The sequence below is a fragment of the Marmota flaviventris genome, chromosome 1 (assembly GCF_047511675.1).
Source record: "Marmota flaviventris isolate mMarFla1 chromosome 1, mMarFla1.hap1, whole genome shotgun sequence".
NCBI classification, from domain to species: domain Eukaryota; kingdom Metazoa; phylum Chordata; class Mammalia; order Rodentia; family Sciuridae; genus Marmota; species Marmota flaviventris.
This window is the reverse complement of record NC_092498.1, coordinates 165,366,573-165,386,303: the sequence shown is the minus strand read 5'-3', so window position 1 is coordinate 165,386,303 and position 19,731 is coordinate 165,366,573. Positions and strand designations below refer to the sequence as shown.

At 40.8% G+C, this 19,731-nt stretch overlaps 1 protein-coding gene across 6 annotated transcripts in view; it reads left to right on the top strand.

The window, feature by feature from the left end:
• The first annotated feature begins 3,631 nt into the window (after positions 1–3,631).
• Positions 3,632–19,731, top strand: part of Rft1 (RFT1 glycolipid translocator homolog) — a 46,299-nt gene continuing 30,199 nt past the window's right edge. For all 6 annotated transcript variants that reach the window (XR_011709035.1, XM_071618768.1, XM_071618764.1 and 3 more), the window contains exons 1-5: positions 3,632–3,725; positions 8,593–8,678; positions 10,541–10,657; positions 12,014–12,203; positions 15,552–15,653. Coding sequence is in view for 5 of the 6 variants with exons in the window: in XM_071618768.1 (XP_071474869.1) it covers positions 3,663–3,725; positions 8,593–8,678; positions 10,541–10,657; positions 12,014–12,203; positions 15,552–15,653 (558 nt within the window). In the remaining variant the exon portion in view is untranslated. The remainder of the gene's footprint in view (positions 3,726–8,592; positions 8,679–10,540; positions 10,658–12,013; positions 12,204–15,551; positions 15,654–19,731) is intronic.

Here is a 19,731-nt window from a genome sequence, read left to right as displayed (position 1 = left end):
TTTCTTTATGGATGAATAAAATTTCATTGTGTATACCACATTTTCTTTATTCATTCCTCCTTTGATGTACACCTAGCATGGTTTCATGGTTTGGCTATTGCAAATTGTGCTGCTGTCAACATGAGTATACATATTTCCAAGTAGTAAGATGACTTTAATTTTTCAGGATAAATACAAAGGAATGGTATTGCTGGGTCATAAAGTGGTTCCATGCCTAGTCTTTTGTCTTAAAGTATTTTTTTTAATTTTTTTCCAACCATTTACAAATGTAAAGACTATTGTTAGCTGACATGCTAAAGAAAACAGGCAACAGCAAATGGGCCATAGTTTGCCACTCTAAGCTGCAGCATCCTCTGCACATAAGACCAGGTGTGGGCTGCACCCAGTTTGTGCCAATACAGAGTCCAGGCCTCTGGAGCATCCCAGGGAGGAGGGAGTTGATGTCCTTAAACCCATCACAGCTTAACCATTGCAGCCTTCCTAAACTTTATCCTCTCCATGCCACATCTGTTAATCTGGGGGCTATTAGATCTCCTTTAGGACCAGAAGCTTTCTATGACGGCAGGAATATTACTGTTTAAGCACTTGGAATCAGAAAGGACCTGGGTCCTTGACCATCTCTTAGCTGAATGGTCTCAGGTAAGTTGCATAACGTCCCTGTGCCTCAGTTCCCTCATTTGTAGCACCTCTCAGGTTGTTGAGAGGAGATATGTGTGTACAGTGCCCAAACAAAGCCTGATGTTGAGTCAGTGGTTAGTGCTTATGGACTTTCCTCACAGTTTCTTCTCTACTCACCCCAGAATCCAGCAGCATGGCTCTGAGCCCAAAGTGCCTGTGCAGCCCTTCCTTCCTTGCCAAATCTCAATTTACAAAATATAAGAACAAGGTCCCTGATGTTTTGCCCAGGAGTCCTCAACATCTGTACTCTAGGCTCCCGAGAGACATAGTCTTTGGATTTAGCTTAGACCATTTCCCCTGGCTTCTTTGCCTCCAGCAAAATGATTCCTAAACCATCCCTCAAGGATACCCAGTCTTTGGAGTGTGTACACATGAAGAGCTCTTGGCTGGTTCTGTTCCAAGGATGAGTTGTGAAGGAGGAGGCTACTTGGCTGGGGATAAAGGGAAGAGGAGCCCATCTCACACACCAGGCTGTAGTCCAGGAGTGGTCAGGCTGCCCAGGTCAAGATCTTGAGCAACATATACTTTAACCCTCCAGAGCTTTCTCTACTCTCCAGATATACTTCTCTTCTAGGCAGGTGCCCAGCTTGCAGTCCCCTTTCCTTCCCTCCTAGAGCCTGTTACCTTATCTGGTTTCATTATTTCAGAGCACTTATACCTATGTGAAATTTTATAATTTCTTCTTAGATTTATTTTCAGTCTCGCTTCCACTAGAATTTAAGCTCCTTGAGGGCCAGGGATGTTGGCTATAATCCTTGCAACAATCCTTAATGGACAGATTCATTCATTTTCCTCCTCTCTCTCTCTCTCTCTCTCTCTCTCTCTCTCTCCCCCCCCCTCCCTCTCCCTCTCCCCCCTCTCCCTCTCCCCCTCCCCCTCCCCCTTCCCTCCTTTCCTCCCTCCCTCTCTCTCCCTCTTTAAATCAATGCACACACCGTGGTCACCCAGTTAATGAGTGGTAGAATGAGGATTCAAGGTCAGGCCTATCTAAGGATCTAAAGTTCACATTCTGTGCCTCCACACTCAAGGCAGAGCTCATTTCACCCAGCAAGATGAGGATATATAAGCTTTGAGCCACACAGTGTCCAGTAGTAGTAGTGATAATGATGTGTCAGGAGGCATTTATGGGAGCCTTAGGAATGTACTCTGACAATACTGCAGGAGGCAAAGTCAAATGGCCTGACTCTTGCTATCTCTGATCTCATGGACTCGTTAGATAGAGACATATATTCTCCATCTCTTCACTATGATACAGATAGTACTAAGAGATACACAGGGGCACACAGTGTTTTGGGACATGTTTTAGTGTTTGAGCAGCTATAACAAAAAACTATAGACTAGGTGGCTTAAAAAACATGAATTTATTTTTCATAGATCTGGAGGCTAGAAGTCTAAGATCATGGCCCCAATCAATTCAATTCCTAGTGAGTGAATGCCCTCTTCCTGGTTTGTGGATGGCCACCTTCTTGCTTTATCCTTCCAAGGTCTACAGAGAGATTGTTTCCCTTAAGTGTCTTCTTCTTCTTTTTAAAATATTTTTTTAGTTGTCAACAGGCCTTTATTTTTTATTTATATATGCGGTGCTGAGAATCGAACCCAGTGTCTCACACATGCTAGGCAAGCGCCCTGCTCCTGGCCACAACCCCCGTCCTCAAGTGTCTTCCTATAAAGGCACTAATCACATCGTGAGGATTCTACCCTTATGACCTAATTCCCTCCCAAATGCCTTCCTAGTACCATCATATTGGGGATTCAACTTCAAATAAGAATTCTGAGTGGACACAATATTTAGCTCATAGCAAGCACTGGATAGTCAGAAGCCAGGGAAAGGAAAGGGGGATAGGAAGGCAAGGGATATTGTCAGGGAAGACACTTTGGGCAGAAAGAGGGCCTATCTGAAGACTGGTAAAGGGTCCAAATGGCTAGAGTCTTCAGTATACTGGAAAAGAGCAGTGAGGGAATAAAAGACGGTGAGAAAGTTGGTTGGGGCCAAATCATGGAAAGCCTAAAAGAAATTAGAAAAAGACTGGGTTTCCTAGAGCCTGCGTGATGGAGAATAATACCAACAGAATACAACAGAACAACTGATTGTGTATGTTAGGAACTGTACATTTTACAAAGTACTTCTGGTTCATTCATCCACTCTGAACTCTTCTTTATTTATTTACTTTTTTTCTTTTGCTGTACTGGGGATTGAACCCAGGGCACTTTACGGCTGAGCTACATTCCTGGCCTTTGACTTTTTATTTTGAGACATGTCTTGCTAAGTTGCTGAGGCCGGCCTCTAATTTGCCTCCTCCTGCCTCAGCATCCAAAGTAATAGTTCCTAACATGCAAGCAAGTTCAGTAAGAGCATGAGGTCCAATTTACAAGTTGTATAGATTTGAACAAGTCACTTCACATCTCCAAGGCTCACTTTCTTCATCTCTGGCAGCAGGATCCAATTCTCAGAGCTTTGGGAAAGATTTCACAAAACCAAACACATCGAAGGTGGTCTTTAACTTCTGGTCTTCAATTTTTTTCTCGGCAAAATTCCTGTCCGACCTAATTTAAGGGGGCTGTGGATGCGACTGTGTAAGGCAAAAACCTGAAGCAAGAATCTGGTCAACCAAACCGGTGAGCAGATTGTTCCCCGTTTGGCCGATGGGGCTAAAGAAGTTAGTATTTCTTGATTGTCTGAAAGCCTTAGAGAAAGGGCTTTGGATACTCTGTAACAGCATCTTTTAATACTGGCCACAGTGTTTTACTTATTTGGGACAGAGAAAGAGAGACACCTAGAAAGCAAACAACCGCATTCAAAAAGCTGAGGAGCTGGCGGCGCAAGCGCGTTAGCCTACCCGAGCCCTAGGGCCGCACCTTCTTTTTTCCCGCCCCCGCCCCTCAAAGGCACCAATCAGCAAGCGAGCCGCTGCGTGACGCCATCTTCCCGCGGCAAAGCGAGCTGCGGCGGCGCTTCCGGCTGATCGAGCCGAGGTACCGAGGTTATGGGCAGCCAGGAGGTGCTGGGCCAGGCGGCCCGACTGGCTTCCTCCGGTCTCCTCCTGCAGGTATTCTCTGTCGGGCTGGTCACAGCCCGTGCCAGCCAGCATTCGTGGGCAGACGGCCCTGGGGCAGACCCAGCCTCGAGGTGGAGCCCGTTTTGGAGTGGGGTCAGCTGGAGACAGGTTGCGGTGAGGTGGCATCTGGACAGGAGTTGGGAGCCCGCGTTAAGAATCTTGACAGAGCAGTTGCAAACAAACCATTTTTAAAAATAAGCATTGTATTTCCCATTTGGTAGTAGGAGAAAATTTAATCAAGTGCTGAGGGTGAGACATTTCATACTGGAGAAACCGATATTTTTAAGACAAGGGATTCATTCCTCTGTATCTCATCCCTGACCTTCAAACACTTTCTTTTAGCTTTCTGACTCCCACTGAATTTAGACCGTATGGTATAGCCAAGAACAGGGATGTGGGTTCAGGCAGGCCTAGAATGGGACATGTACATGCTGTGTAACCCAGGACAAGTGACTTCATCCTGAGCCTCAGTTCCTCATGGATAGAATGGGGACGATAATAATAGCTAGCTCATAAGGTAGTTTCAAGGATTGATTGGGATCATTTAATAAATGCATTTAACACAGTACCTGTATCTTAGAACCGTGCACCTAATAAATATTGGATGCATCTCTGTTCTGTGTGACTTTGGACAAATCACTCCCCCTTCTTGGCTCTAATTTTTCTCACTTGCCAGATATGATACATGTCAGTCATCCAAGTAGTATCTAAATATTCTTTCAATCCTAGGAACTAGTTATTCTAAGTGATTTAATTAATTTCTCTGTCTCACTTAACCATACTTCACCCAAGTCCTGAATCCACTCTCTCCATTATCTTAGAGAGGCAGATGGAGGTTAGGAGAAAGAACCGGGCTGACTTGGGCTCTGTTTTGGGTCTTGTCAGTTCTTAGATGCCTGCCCTTGAGAAAATTGCCTGACATTCTCTTGAGTATAGATTTGCTCTCCCCACCCCCATCTTTTTTTAAATGAACTTGGGACTGAGCTACTTAGGCCTCGATAGCCGTATTGAAATCATATGCAGCTATTCTTTTTGCAGTGCTAGGGATTGAACCCAGGGTCTTGTACATGTTAAGCAAGCACTATACCACTGAGCTGTACCTCCAGCTCCAGTTTTCTCATTTTAAATGAGAACAGTAATGTAACTTCACAGGCTCATTAAGAAGATTAGATGAAATCATGCCTGCTAAGTGCCAAGCACATTACAAGTACTTAATAAATGTTAGCTACTTTTATTGGGTTAATGTGTTTTAAATGGTCAGTGTAGGATTGAGATAAGAGAATTTCCATGAAGCATGTAGAAGAGTGCTTTGCGCATGATCTGTGCTTAATGTTAGCTTCTCTTCACCTCCATGTTTACCTAGTTGTTTGTTTTTCTATTTCACAGTAAAAATAACTGAGTTCAGCACTTCAAGACAATATTGATTTTTCCACCTTTGATTAAGCTTTACTACCCAGGTTGGATTTATAAGAAGAAAACAAGTTATAACAGGAAATTCTCCTATATTAGGAGTTAGGTGGCCTGCCTTTAGGGTCAGGCTGGTCCATTTACTTGCTGTGTGGCATGGGGCAAATCACTTCACTTTGAGTCTTACTTGCTTTTGTGCATTTACCTGGCTGTTTTAACAGGTCAAATAATTAGCAGATGTGAAAGAGCTTTTTTTGTGTGCAGTGCTGGGGATTGAACCCAGGGCATCTCACATGCTAGGCAGTTGCTGTACCACTGAGCCACACCCCATTCCCAAAGAGTGTTTTTTAAAACCATAATTTCCTTTATGCAAATAAATGGAGAGGGTTGTTAGTAAGGGCCACTGTACGGGGCATGTAGTGGGTAGCATGAGTGACCTCAGTTTCATTTGCTTAAATCTTGATCCAAACCAATTAGGAGATATGGATATGAACTGAAATCTTAAGTTTCTTGGACAGTAACTTTGAAGTTAATGTGTGTTTATATGTTTTTTTTAAAAAATAGTCATAATTTTAAGGTTTTTTTGTTTGTTTTTGTTTTTAGATACTAGGGTTTGAACTCAGGGCCTCACACCTGCTAAGCTAGTCCTGTACCAATGAGCTACATTCCCAGCCTTTTTTAGGTTTCTTGAGTGTTTTAATTGGGTCTTATATATCCTTTTTCAAATTACAGTGCAGACACATCAGGTAGCTTTGCAATTACATTTTATTATGCAAGTATTTGAGAGCTTATTCTCTCTTAACTCTGATCCCGACATTCATTAATGCCTTTCATTTGTATGTTTTTAAAAAATGCTTTCACCCCTATAATCTCATTTGATCCTTGCAATCAACCCTTTAAGATACATAGTCTCATTTGACAGAGGAGAAAATGAAGGCTTTTAAAAATTAGAAGTTGATGGCTTTAAGAGCCAAATGGTAAGTTGAGACTCTTGACTGAGTACTTTTTCTAGTAAGGGATCTGTGATTGGTTCCAAATCTCTCACATTAAGTATAAAATTTGGTGTGTATGTATATACCTGCATGTTTCTAAGAAAAGGCTAGAGAACTTTTCATCAAACTCTCAAAAGGTCACCTTTGACTCCATAAAGGTTAAGATGTTAATTTTGACATTGGAAACCTTTGCATTGTGTTAACACTTTGGGGACACTGTTACTGGCCTAGAGGTTTTCAGACTATATAGTATTTTGGCTTCCTTTGATTAAATCTTCCAAATTGCAGCTGTTCACAGATAACCTTAAGAATGCTTAACAGAGAAGTGATTTGTCATTTGCTGCTGCTATGTGGGGTGGGGTAGGTACGTGGGGAGGCGGGGTGGCATCAGTTAGTGAGTACAGCTTGCATCCTATCCAGCATCTCCATTTGGCAGCCCCACTGAATGGCAGCCTCATTCTCTATGCCTCATGGGAAGAATTCTTTGTTTACATGGTTTTCTTGAATTGATAGGTTTGAAAGTCTCAGGATATGTGCCAAATGACAGTAGCTGGATTCTGTCTTCCCACCCCCATTTTATATTATTATTGCAGTTATTTTTTATTTTTATTTTTTGATACTGGGAACTGAATTAGGGCCTCGAGCTTGCTAGGCAACTGCTCCACTGCTGAGTTACATCCCTAGACCTTATTTATTTATTTAATTGAGACAGAGTCTTACTAAACTGCGCAGTCTGGCCTCAAACTTATGGTCCTCCTGCCACAACCTCTTGAGTAGTTGGGATTGAAGGTATAACAACTGCACCCAGCTGTAGTTGTTATTTAAAAGATATGTTGGCTCAGGGTTAAGGCTGTGTGGCTCAGTGGTAGAGTGCTTGCCTAGCATGTGTGAGGCACTGGGTTCGATTTTCAGCACCACATATTTAAAAATGAATAAAATAAAGGATCATACATCTAAAAAAAAATTAAAAAAAAAAGATATGTTGGTTCATTTGGTAGAGGGCTTGCCTAGCATGTGTGAAGCACTGGGTTCAATCCTCAGCACCACATAAAAATAAAATAAAGGTATTGTGTTCATCTACTAGAAGAAATATTTTTAATAAATAAATAAATAAAAGATGTCAGTTTCCTTTCTGGAAAGGGTCAAATATTTAGTAAAGAAATAAAAGTGTGTAGTGGCCAGGCATGGTGATGAATGCCTATAATCCCAGCACTCCAGAGGTGAGTTAGGAGGATTATAAATTCAAGGCCAGCCCTGGCAACTTAGATTGAATCTCAAAATAGAAAACATAAAAAGGCTGAGAATGAAACTCTTGTAGAGCACCTCTGGGTTCAGTCCCAATACTGCAAAATAAAAAATAGAAAAGAAGGAAAGAAATACAGTATCTTGAGAAAAGCAAATTTCAAAGAAATTAACTGACGTTATTGGAATCTCTGGATATTACCAGGCAAAGAAGAAAGAGACATTAGATAGACCTCATGATTCCTAGTGAGTCTGGTATACTCTCAGACTTTCAGTTGCTGAGTGTGTGCTATTTCTGAACAGTCTAGAGGGCCTGGGCTGAGGCCCAGTGTGAATCACTAACTACAATTCTTTTTGCCTCCTAGAGTGTTTGACTTTGAACCTAAAAAAATTTACTGAATCTATTGAGGACACCCTCTTTTCATCAGTAAATTAAGGAGACCTCCCAAGTGCTTTCCTGGCTGCTGCTGCTGTTTTGTTTTGGGTAGTGGGTACTGAACCCAACAAGGATGCTTTACCATTAAGCTACATCCCTAGTCCTATTTATTTCTTTGCGGGTTACGGGGGATTGAACTCAGGGGCACTTTTTTGTATTTTATTTAGAGATAAGGTCTTACTGAGTTGCTTAATGCCTCGCTTTTGCTAAGGCTGGCTTTGAACTTGTGATCTTCTTGCTTCAGCCTCTCGAGCCACAGGGATTACAGGCATGCACTACTGTGCCCAGCAACTTTTTATTTTTTAAATATATCTTATTTTATTTTTAGTTGCCGATGGGCCTTTATTTTATTTATTTATTTACATGTAAGTGCTTAGAATTGAACCCAGTGCCTCACACATAGTAGGCAAGTGCTCTACCACTGAGCCACAACCCCAGCCCTCCTTTTTACTTTTTGAGACAGGGTCTTGCAAAGTTGCTGAGGCTGAGTCAAACTAGCAATTCTCCTCTGCTTCAGCCTCCTTAGTTATTGGGAATACAAGTGTGTGCCACTGTGCCTGGTTTTCCTGGATTCCTTGACTATTGCACAGGATGTTGAGAGACTCCAAAGAATGAAATTTCAGAAGAAAGGCAGACAGACTGAGCTGTTTAAAGGAGAGTCTATGGCAAAGCTGTGGTGTGTCATTACATAACATTGGGAAAAACAATCATGTTGTCCTCATTTTGGCAAAGTAAACATTCCTAACATAGTTTATTCTGTCTTTTTCTTCTTTTTCTACAGGTGTTGTTTCGAGTGATTACCTTTGTCTTGAATGCATTTATTCTTCGCTTCCTGTCAAAGGAAATTGTTGGCGTAGTGAATGTAAGGTGAGAGGGAATGCACTCTGCACTGTCCACAGCTCGCATCCCTAGTCAAATATATTTCAAGCTGTACCCGTGTATGGTTTAAATTTTAGAAACATAGACCTTTATCAGAAGCACAGCTTTTTAGCAGTGGGCTGAGGAGGAGGTGCAGGGGTGGGGAATGACAGGGCAATGCTACTTTTAATGGACCCATGGAGTGTTTTCCATTAGCAGCCTCCAAATGCACATTTCTCTGCCAGTTGTTCTGGTTTCCCTACTCTTAGAACCCAGGAGAAGAGTGGGAGTAATTTGTTACAAACCTTGTCTCAGGTGCAATACAGTGTTCTTGTCCTGCTGACAGCAAAGGAGGCAGGAATTCTCCAGTTCTGAGGATGTGCATGATAATGGCAGGGCTGGAGCCACCAACTTCCTTCCCTCCTTAGTGATTTTATAATTGGGATATATGGTAACTGGGGGGAGTCTGGGTCCTCATCATTAGGTTTTTAGAGACTCTGGGAAAACTGACTTGCTTTGTCTTTTAGACTCAGCTTATTTCTTCTACTCTCCTCTTTTCTGTTCAAGGACACCCACACATGTTTTATATTCACAAATGACACAAAAATATATGAAATGATGTGAGGGCTCAGAATAGCTCAGCTTCTCAGGTGTTTCTTCATGTCCTGATAAACAAGACAGTGTGTTCTAGACAGCATTTCATGTCTGGTACTTACTATACACATGGTCTTGGTTCTGTTCTTAGAGTCAAATGGCAATTCTCAATTTTTGATTGGCATAGGAATCATCTGGGAGCTTTCTACAAAGTAGGGCTGAGGAAGGGTGCTGGAATCTGTATTTTTACAAGTTGTCAGGTGCTTGTGAGGCAGAGACTATACTTTAAGAAATACTGTTTTGGGGCTGGGGTTGTGACTCAACAGTAGAGTGCTCGCCTGGTACGTGCGAGGCCCTGGGTTCGACCTCAGCACCACATGAAAATAAAGGTATAAACAAAAATACTTCAGGTAAAAAGAAAAAAAAAAAAGAAGAAGAAATACTGTTTTAAAGGCAGGAAAGACGAGGGCCAAATATTAGGTGCTCAGGATTTTTTCCCCATGCATCCTCCCCCAGATTGGCAGGTGCCTGCCTTGACAGCCCTTGTCTGGCCTGTCCCTCTGCTTTCAGCTGCTCTTTGCTAAAGTGCAAGAAGGCTTACCCAGCTGCTGCTCACCTGCAAGGTACCCGAACAAGACTGGCTGAGCTGGGTTTCAGTGGCTTCTTCTTCTTTTTTTTTTTTTAATATTTTTTAGTTGTAGATGGACACGATACCTTTATTTATTTATCTTTATGTGGTGCTGAGGATCAAACCAGTGCCTCACCTGTGCTCTACCACTGAGCCACAACCCCAACCCCATGCAATGGCCTCTTAATGGTTGTAAGCCTTACGGCCTGTCTTGAGATTCCTTTGGCCACTACCTCACAGAGCAGAGCCTTGCTTTCCTCTTGAAGAGGCTATCAGGTCACTAGTCTCAGTGTGACCAAGAGGTTACTTTGCTGTGTGGGGTTAAAGGCTTATCCTTTTCTTTTTATGGTCAGGACTGTACCTCTGTCCATGGCCACAAAACCTGCAGCTTTTGGGGCCACCGCAACAGTTTCTATCCCAGACTATAGGCACACACATTCAGGTGTGCCTTATTGGTTCCCAACTCTTATTCAAGTGGATTGGAGTGGTGTGGCAGGGTGGGGTGGGGGTCCTGTAAGAGCTCACTGCCCTCCACCTTACTACCATGGTTTGTGACCAAGACCTTTTCTCCTACCTGTTGCTGAAGAAATCGCAGAAGTTGTCTGTGAAAAAAGTGGAGGCCTTATTGCTTTCTGCTTTTTCTTTACAGATTAACATTGCTTTACTCTACTACTACCTTCCTGGCCAGAGAGGCCTTCCGCAGAGCTTGTCTAAGTGGAAGTACCCAAAGGGATTGGAGCCAGACCCTCAACCTCCTGTGGCTAACGTAAGTTGTGCTTTGCCAGGAGATAAGTTTCAGGAAGGCAAGTGTAGTGAGTGTTGTACTTGAAGTTGGGTGTAGTGGTGCATAGCTGTATTCCCAGTGGCTGGGGAGGCTGAGGCAGGAGGATTGCAAGTTCAAGGTCAGCCTCAACAATTTAACAAAGTCCTAAGCAACTTAGTGAGACCTTGTCTCAAAATAAAAAATAAAAAGTGCTGGGGGATGTGGCTCAATGGTTAAGCACCTCACTCCCCAGTGCAAAAAAAAAAAAAAAAAAGTGTGTAAAACAGCAATACTTGCCTGAAGCAGGTTGGGTTTTACAGTAGGGTTTGAGGGACTAGATATGAGACAGAAAGGGGAGAGTGTCTGTTTTGGAGTTGATTCTTGCTTTGTTTTCTCTTTGGTTGTTCAGGAGCAGGAGGAGGTTCTGGTGGGGGTTCCTGGTCCAGATTTTTAGCCCTGATATTATTAACTTTGGAGATTGTTTCTGTTGTTTCTTATCATCACTCTGGACTCCACTTAGCCTGTGACATCTTTTGCCCTATAGTATCTTTTGAGCTCTTAACAATCACTTAGTCTTACTATTTTTTTTTGAAAGCCTTTTTAAGGAATTTTTTATATCTTTCTGCAATTTTGTTCTATGATTTTAGTTCTGAGTCTTTTAAAATATTCTCGAAGACCAAGTACATCAGCTAAAAAGTATAATGGCATTTCTGCAGCTAGATCCCCTCAGGGAAGACTGGTGGTTTCAGTTGTTTCCTAATGCTGCCCTTGCATAACTTCTTATTGCCTCACTGAAATTAATGACTGTCATAAGGGTTGATAGGCGTTCATTTTATTAGAGGAATGGCTGTCAATTTCCAGTCATATTTAAGTGCTCTGTGATACACATGTGAAAGGATACTGTGCAGTGGACTTTGGGTTATTTGGGGCTCAAAAACTGGTTGTATACTGCCAGTCATTCCAAGCATGGACAGCAAGCATCTTCTTTCTGGCAATTTTGCTTACCAAGTTCGTGTGACCCAGTGGATAAGAGTATAGGCTTTGGAGTTAAGTCAGTATTGAGTCCTGCTTTTGCTCTTGACTATTTATTCATGACCTTGGCCAAATTATTCATGACCCAGAGCTTGTCAGTCCAAGTTTCCTCATCTTCTAAATGGGGGTAATGACAGAGGATCATTGTGAGGTGTCAGTGAAATGAAGGGTTTGCATCATAGTGCCTATGTTCCTTACTAACAGATATTTATTGTGATGGCTCTTTTTATTATGACTACTTTATTCAATGTTATTATTTTAATATGTATTTATATTTATTTTAAATGTGAGTGTATCAAAATATGGTTTCTTTTCTTGCTCTTCTAGAGTCCCCCTGGGTGTGTTTTGGTCCTTATTCCTGGGCTGGGTCTGGTTGCAGTTGCTTGAAGTACCTGATCCTGATGTGGTCCCTCACTATGGAACTGGAGTGGTACTATTTGGTCTCTCAGCAGTGGTGGAACTTCTTGGAGAGCCCTTCTGGGTCTTGGCACAAGCACATATGTTTGTCAAACTTAAGGTCAGTGTGCCTTCTGCCAATGGGAAATGTGAAGAATAAGGAAAAGCATGGTTTATTAAAAAAGTTTTTTTTTTTTTTTTTTTTTTTAATAGAAACCAGACATGGCTCATGCCTCTAATCTCAGCAACTCAGAAAACTGAGGCAGGACATTGCAAATTCTAGGCAGCCTTAGCGATTTAGCAAGACCTCAGCAACTTAAGGAGACCCTGTGTCAAAAAATAAAAAGGACTGGAGCTGGGTGTGGTGACACATGCCCATAATCCCAGCGGCTTGGGAGGCTGAGGCAGGAAGATTGAGAGTTCAAAGCCAGCCTCAGCAACTTAGTGAGGTGCTAAGCAATTCAGCGAGACCCTGTCTCGAAGTAAAATACAAAAAAGGGCTGGTATGTGGCTCAGTAGTAAAGTATCCCTGGATTCAATCCTCAGTAGAGGGAAAAAAAAATGCTTTTATAGGAGAGAATAATTTTCCCAGACTTGGATCGAAAAAACTATTTGCAAAAAGGTAATGTGATCAGTTAATTCATTTACTTGAAACTTGTCAGATTGTCTGGGCTAAAGGTTACTTTTGCTATACGATAAATGAAAAGCAAATTTGCTAATAAAGAAGTTATTAGTTCAGTCAGAATTTAGGACTATAAAACATTTCATATTTTTCTAGTGATTCTATTAGTTGTATACTACTATTGACTTTTCATCTTTTAAAATATATCATTTGGGCTGGAGTTGTGGCTCAGTGACAGATCCATGTGTGTGACACTGGGTTAAGTCCTCAGCACCACATAAAAATAAATAAACAACAACAAAAAATATATATATATAATTTAATATATCCAAAATGTATATATTCTGGGAGTGGTGGCTCATGCCTATAATACCAGCAACTTGGTGTGTTGAGTTAGGAGGATTACTAGTTTGAGGTCAGCCTTGGCAACTTAGTGAGATTCTGTCTCAAAAAAACAAAAATAAGGGGCTGGAGTTGTGGCTCAGTGGTAGAGCACTTGCCTCGCATGTGAGGCTGTGGGTTGGATCCTCAGCACCACATAAAACAAATAAAGAAATAAATAAAGGTATTATGTCCATCTACAACTAAAAATATTTTTTAAAATAAAATAAAATAAAAAGGATGGGAATAAATAGGATAGCATCAAATTAAAAAGCTTCAGCACAGCAAAGGAAACAAGAATGTAAAGAGAGAACCTACAGAATGGGAGAAAATTTTTGCTTGTTACTTTTCTGACAGGATTAACATCCAGAATATATAAAGAACTCAAAAAACAATACCAAAACCCAAATAGCCTATTTAGTAAATGGGCAAATGGAATTAATGGGCACTTCTCAAAAGAAATGGCTAACAAATATATGGAAAAAATGTTCAACATCTTTAGCAATTAGGGAAATGCAAATCAAAACTACACTGAAATTTTATCTCATTCCAGTCAGAGTGGCAGCCATTAAGAATGAAATTGTCAGGTTTGGTGGCGCACACCTGTAATCTCAGCGGCTTGAGAGGCTGAGGTAGGAGGATCACGAGTTCAAAGCCAGTCTCAGCAAAAAGCAAAGCACTAAGCAACTCAGTGAGACCCTGTCTCTAAAAAAATTACAAAACAGGGCTTGGGATGTGGCTCAGTGGTTGAGTGCCCCTGAATTCAATTCCTAGTATTCCACCCCCCCACACACACACAAAAAGAATAAAATAATAATAAATGTGGAAGAGGATGTAGATAAAAAGGAATACTTTTATTTTTTAATTTTTATTTTTTGGGGTACCAGGGATTTAACTCAGGGTCACTCAGCCACTGAGCCATATCCCCAGCCTTTTTTTATATTTTATTTAGAGACAGGGTCTCACTGAGTTTTTTTTTTTTTTTTTAATATTTATTATTTTTAGGTGTAGATAGACACAACACAATGCCTTTATTTTTATGTGGTTCTGAGGATGGAACCTGGGTCCCACCCGTGCTAGGCCAGCACTCTACCACTGAGCCACAATCCCAGCCCTCGTGAGTTTTTTAATTGAAGCTTTTTAATTTGATGCCATTCTGTTTACTGGCTTTGAACATGTGAGTCTCCTGTCTCAGCCTCCCGAGCTACTGGGATAACTAGTGTGCCATGGCGCCCAACAGGAATACTTTTACACTGTTGGTGGAATTTTAAATTGGTACAATCATTATGGAAATCAGTATTGCTGTTTCTCAAAAGATTAGGAATGGAACCACCTATGATCCAGCTATACCACTTCTCAGAATGTATCCTGAAGAATTAAAGTCAGCATGCTATAGCAATACCTACATACCCATGTTTATAGCGGCACAGTTCACAATAGACAAACTATGGAACTAGCCTCATTGTCTATCAATAGATGAATGGGTAAAGAAAATATGATATGTAAACAATGGAGTTTTATTCAGCCAGAAAGAAGAATGAATTATGTCATTTGCAGGAAAATGAATGAACTTGAGAATATTGTTTTAAGTGAAATAAGCCAGACTCAGAAAGTCAAGGACTGTATGTTTTCTCTCCTATGTGAAAGCTAGAAAGAAAAAAGGAAAAGAAAGCTGTATTTGTGGGTGTCAGGAGGAGGGAAGAAGAAAGGGGAAGGGGAAATACTGGGGAATGATGTTGATAAAATTATATTGTCATGTCTGTGTATATAAGAATGTGTAACAACAGAAACCACCATATGTATTATTATAATACACCAATAAAAAATATGGAAAAAGAAAAAGGATGAGGATGTAGCTCAGTGTTAGAATGTCTCTAGGTTTAATCCTCAGTACAGAAAAAAAAAGTATAAATCTTACAGTATAACATGCAGATGGGGACAGTGGCACATGCCTGTAATCCCAGAGACTCAGGAGGCTGAGGCAGAAGGATCCAAAACTTGATTTTGCAAGGCCCTAAGCAACTTATTGAGACTTTATCTTAAAAAATAGAAAGTGCTAGGGGTGTGCTCAGTGATAAAGCACCTCTGGGTTCAATCCCCAGAGCCAAAACAAAAATATAACATGCTGAAGATTCTGTTTTTTTCTTTCTTCTTCTTTTTTTTTTTTTAGTTGTAGTTGGACACAATACCTTTATTTATTTATTTTTATGTTGTGCTGAGGATTGAACCCAGGGTCTCCCACATGCTAGGCGAGTGCTCTACCACTGAGCCACAACCCCAGCTCCTGCTGAAGATTCTTGAACCTAACATCCAACCCAAGAAGTAAAATATTACCAGTGCTTATGTCCAACCATGCCCTACCCCTCCACCAGGGTAACCACTACTTTGGAGCTTCTGTTTGTCATCTCTTTGCATCTTTCCTTTTTGATCATGTCCATAAAGTGCACCTTTATCATGTGTCTGCAGGTGATTGCTGAGAGCCTGTCAGTAATCCTTAGGAGCATCCTGACAGCTTTTCTTGTACTGTGGTTGCCTCTCTGGGGATTGTACATTTTCTCTTTGGCCCAGGTAAGAGTCATGGCTATTAACTTTTTTTTTAATCTAATCTGAGTTTCTCTGCTTTTTCTTCTTGTTTGCACTACTATATGTTTCACATTTACAGTATTCATGCATGTAAGGAGGAATGTAAATGTCCGAAGTCTGGCCTTACCACAACTTCTCTGGCTGCCATGGTCGTCCTGTTCCATACACTGACACGGCTGATGTTTTTAGAGTCCTGGAGATGGCCACACACTTGGCCACCTTGTCAAGAATCAAAAACTCCTTTTAGACATTTTGTAGGCAGGCCCATATCAAACTGATCTTTGATTGTCTGAAAGTCTTATGGAGGAGAAAAAAACAGTAAAGGGTGGGAATCGAATTGCATGTATTATTTTCCCTGGAGTTCAATCAGTTGTTTGCAGAATAGGAGGAAACTCTATCAAGCCTGTTTTAAATTTAGATTGAAATCTCATATAATTCAGAGAAAATGAATCAAGTCAGAGCAGGTACATTTTTCAGTTTTAGCAATTTTGATTTCATTTCCATTTCATCTTTTTCTAGTTCTAGTTCATATTTATGTTTCTAATAAAAATATAACTAGAGTACAGGCCCTATTTTAAAAATGAAACCTAAGATTAAATATATACCAGAATATAGTTTATATAAAGCAATGTATAGTTTTTATTAATGTATGGGAGACAAATTAAGATTCTTAGTAATCTATGTGAAATTCTTTCCTGTGTTTTAGGCAAATTTACATATAATTTTGTGGAACACTGAAGATCTAGATTTAAAATGAGTAAAATAAGAATGTACATTGCCTATAAAAGCAGTTTGCAGTTAGTTGCATATTTTGGAGAAGTTATCTGAGGTTATTTTTTTTGCCATTTATTGGGTCTAGAACTACATCACTTATCATTGTTTTTGTGCACTTTCTCTAGTAGGATAGGAAGATCATGGAGACACCCAATTATAGGTTGAGTTTTCTTGGAAGGCATTTGCATTATGAGTTTCTGGTTGTCATAGCTTTTACCCAGATCACATCATAGATTATAGTTCAGAGTCTGTGTGAGAGGTCTGAGAGCCAGTAAAACTTCATAACAGCAGGTGAGCACTGAATCCCCATTGTCAAACCTGGTTTCTCTGGTTTCTCCTTATACTGGTTCTATGTCCCATGGCATCAGATGTCAAATAAAAGGGTTACATTAGGGAAAAAAAAAACACATTTTTGCAGGGAAGGTGTCCTGAGGATTGAACCCAGGGGAGTTTTACCATTGAGCTACATCCCCAGCCCCTTTTATTTTTTATTTTGAGCTAGAGTGTCACTGAGTTGCTTAGAGCCTTGCTAAGTTGCTGAGGCCAGCCTCAAACTTGTGATCCTCCTGCCTCAGCCTTCTGAGCGCTGCTGGTATAATAGGAATGTGACAAGGCTTAAGACAATAATGTGTATGTGTGTGTGTGTGTGTGTGTGTGTGTATCTGTGGTACTGAGGACTGAACCAAGAGCACTCTACCACTGAGCTACAGCCCCAGCCCTTTTAATTTTTTATTTTGAGACAGAGTGTCACTAAGTTGCTAGTCTCAGATCTTAACCTCCCGAGTGGCTCTAAACAACTTAGACACATCTGACATAATGAGTAACTCTTACAATTCAACAGTAAATAGAGAAACCACTCAATTAAAAAATGGGCAAGGCCTGATGGCCCAATTACTGTAATTCCAACTACTCTGGAAATTGGCTGAGGCAGGAGGATCGAAAATTCAAGATCAGCTTGGGCAACTTGGTGAGATCTTATTTCACAATAAAATTAAATGGACTGGGGATATAGCTCAGTGGTAGAGAGTACTAGCCTAGTATGTTTGAGACTCTGGGTTCAATTCCTAATACCACCAAAAAAAAAAAAAAAAAAGACAAAAAAATCCAACAACACAGTAGGTACCACTTCATTCCCATTAGGGTGACAATTTTTTTAAAAATAAATTTTTAAAAAACAGAAAATAACAAGTAATTGTTGAGCATGTGGAGAAAATGGAATCCTAGTACATTGCAGGTGGGCATGTGAAATGCTGTGGTTGCTATGAAAAAATAATATGTCAGTTCTTCAAAAAGATAAACAAGCTAGGCCTGGTGGTACATGCCTATAAACTCAATTACATTGGAAGCTGAGGCAGGAGAATCTAGTTCAAGGCCAGCCTTAGCAACTTAGTAAGACCCCTATTTCAAAATAAAATTAAAAAGAAAAGGGCTAGGGTTGTAGCTCAGTGATAGAGTGCTTGCCTACCATGCATGAAGCTGTAGGTTTAATCCCCAGTACCACACACAAAAAGTTAAAACAGAAATATCACATGATCCAGCAGTTCTACTCCTAAGTATATATACCTAAGAGAAATAAAAGCAAGCATTTAGGGTTGGGGTTGTGGCTCAGTGATAGAGTGTTTGCCTAGCAAGTGTGTGGCACTCAGGTTTGATTCTCACTACCACATAAAAAATAAATAAAATAAAGGTATTGTGTCCATCTACAGCTAAAAATTAAAAAAAAATTTTTTTTAAAGAAAATAAGTGTTTAATAAAAATTTATTCCCAAATGTTTATAATGATACCATTTGCAATAGCCAATAGGTAGAAAAAGCTCACATGTCTATCAACTAATGAATGAATGGATAAACAAAATATGTTATATTTATATGGTGGAATATTATTTAGCTATAAAAATGAAATACTGATATATAATACAACATAGATGAACTTTAAATATATTAAACTAAGTGAAAGAAGTCAGATACAATAAGGCCACCCATTGTATGCTTCCATTAACATGTAATATCCAGGATAGGAGAGTCTGTAGAGATTAGAGTAGATTAGTGCTACTGGGGAATGGGGGAGTGGGCAGTAGCTGCTTAATGGCTACAGAGATTCCTTTGGGGGTGATAAAAGTTTTCTGGAATTAGTGATGATGATTATACAACAGCATTTATGTATTGAAAGCCTCTGAATTGTGCACTTAATACAGTTAAAATGGTAAAATTTTTTATTATGTGAATCTTTCCTCAATAAAAAAGTGGAGGATGCCAGGTGCAGTGGTGCGGCCTATAATCTCAGTGGCTCCTGAGGCTGAGGCAGGAGGATTGTGAGTTCAAAGCCAGCAACTTAGGCCCTAAAAAACTCAACGAGACCCTATCTTTAAATAAGATACAAAAAAGGGATTGGGGATGTGGCTTGGTGGTTAAGCACCCTGGGTTCAATCCCTGGTACCCCCCCCCCCCCCAAAAAAAAAAAAGGCTCTGGTCAGCTGGAAAGTGAGGAAAGGCAGAGAAGGGCACACTTATCACAGGGAGCTTTAAGATGGGGGAGTATGGCCATAGAAGTGCTTCTTGTCTTTTAAAGACTTGGGGGCTAAAGGAAGACTGGTAAATGGTGGTCTCTGCCCTCAGGAATGAAAGCATAGGAGCCCTAACCTGCTAAACTACTTGCCATGTGTCCTTTTATAGGAACAGCCTTGGTGTGGCCAGGTTGATTGCAGAGCCTGGAGGTCCCAGCCCTTGAGCACTGCCATTCTCAGGAGGGAAAGAGAATAGAAAGGAGCTTGTGAAAAGGGGCCCTTTTGGATACTCCTTTTCAACCTTCACACCAAAGCCTGGCTTCTGCTCCTGGCTAGAAGCCATTCTTTTGTCCTACATAGGTGGAGGGAGAGGTGGGTCTCTTATTGTCTCACCCTTTTCTCCCACAGCTCTTGCCTTACCCATGCATTGGGTGTAGAGGAGAGCGAGCCAAAAGCTCAGTTCTGCTTTGTAATCATAAATATCACGGATTTCCAGGTTTTATGGAAAATCCACAGTCCTAGAGGAAGGCAAGTTCCTGGCTGTCAGCACATTTTGGCACCTGGATCTTCCAAATACAGACCTTGTGAGAACTTACTTATCTGACATTATGGCATTTGAGCTAGTGTCTGCCTGTCTTAGAAATTTTGTTCTCCTGGTTAAGTGAAGTGTTTGGAACATTGGAGATGCTGCAGTGCAGCTGGACCTGAATGAGTGGTATTGTCTTCCAGAGGATGAGGCCTGCTCACTAGAAAGTGCAGTTAATTAAGACAGTTCTATTTTTTGAT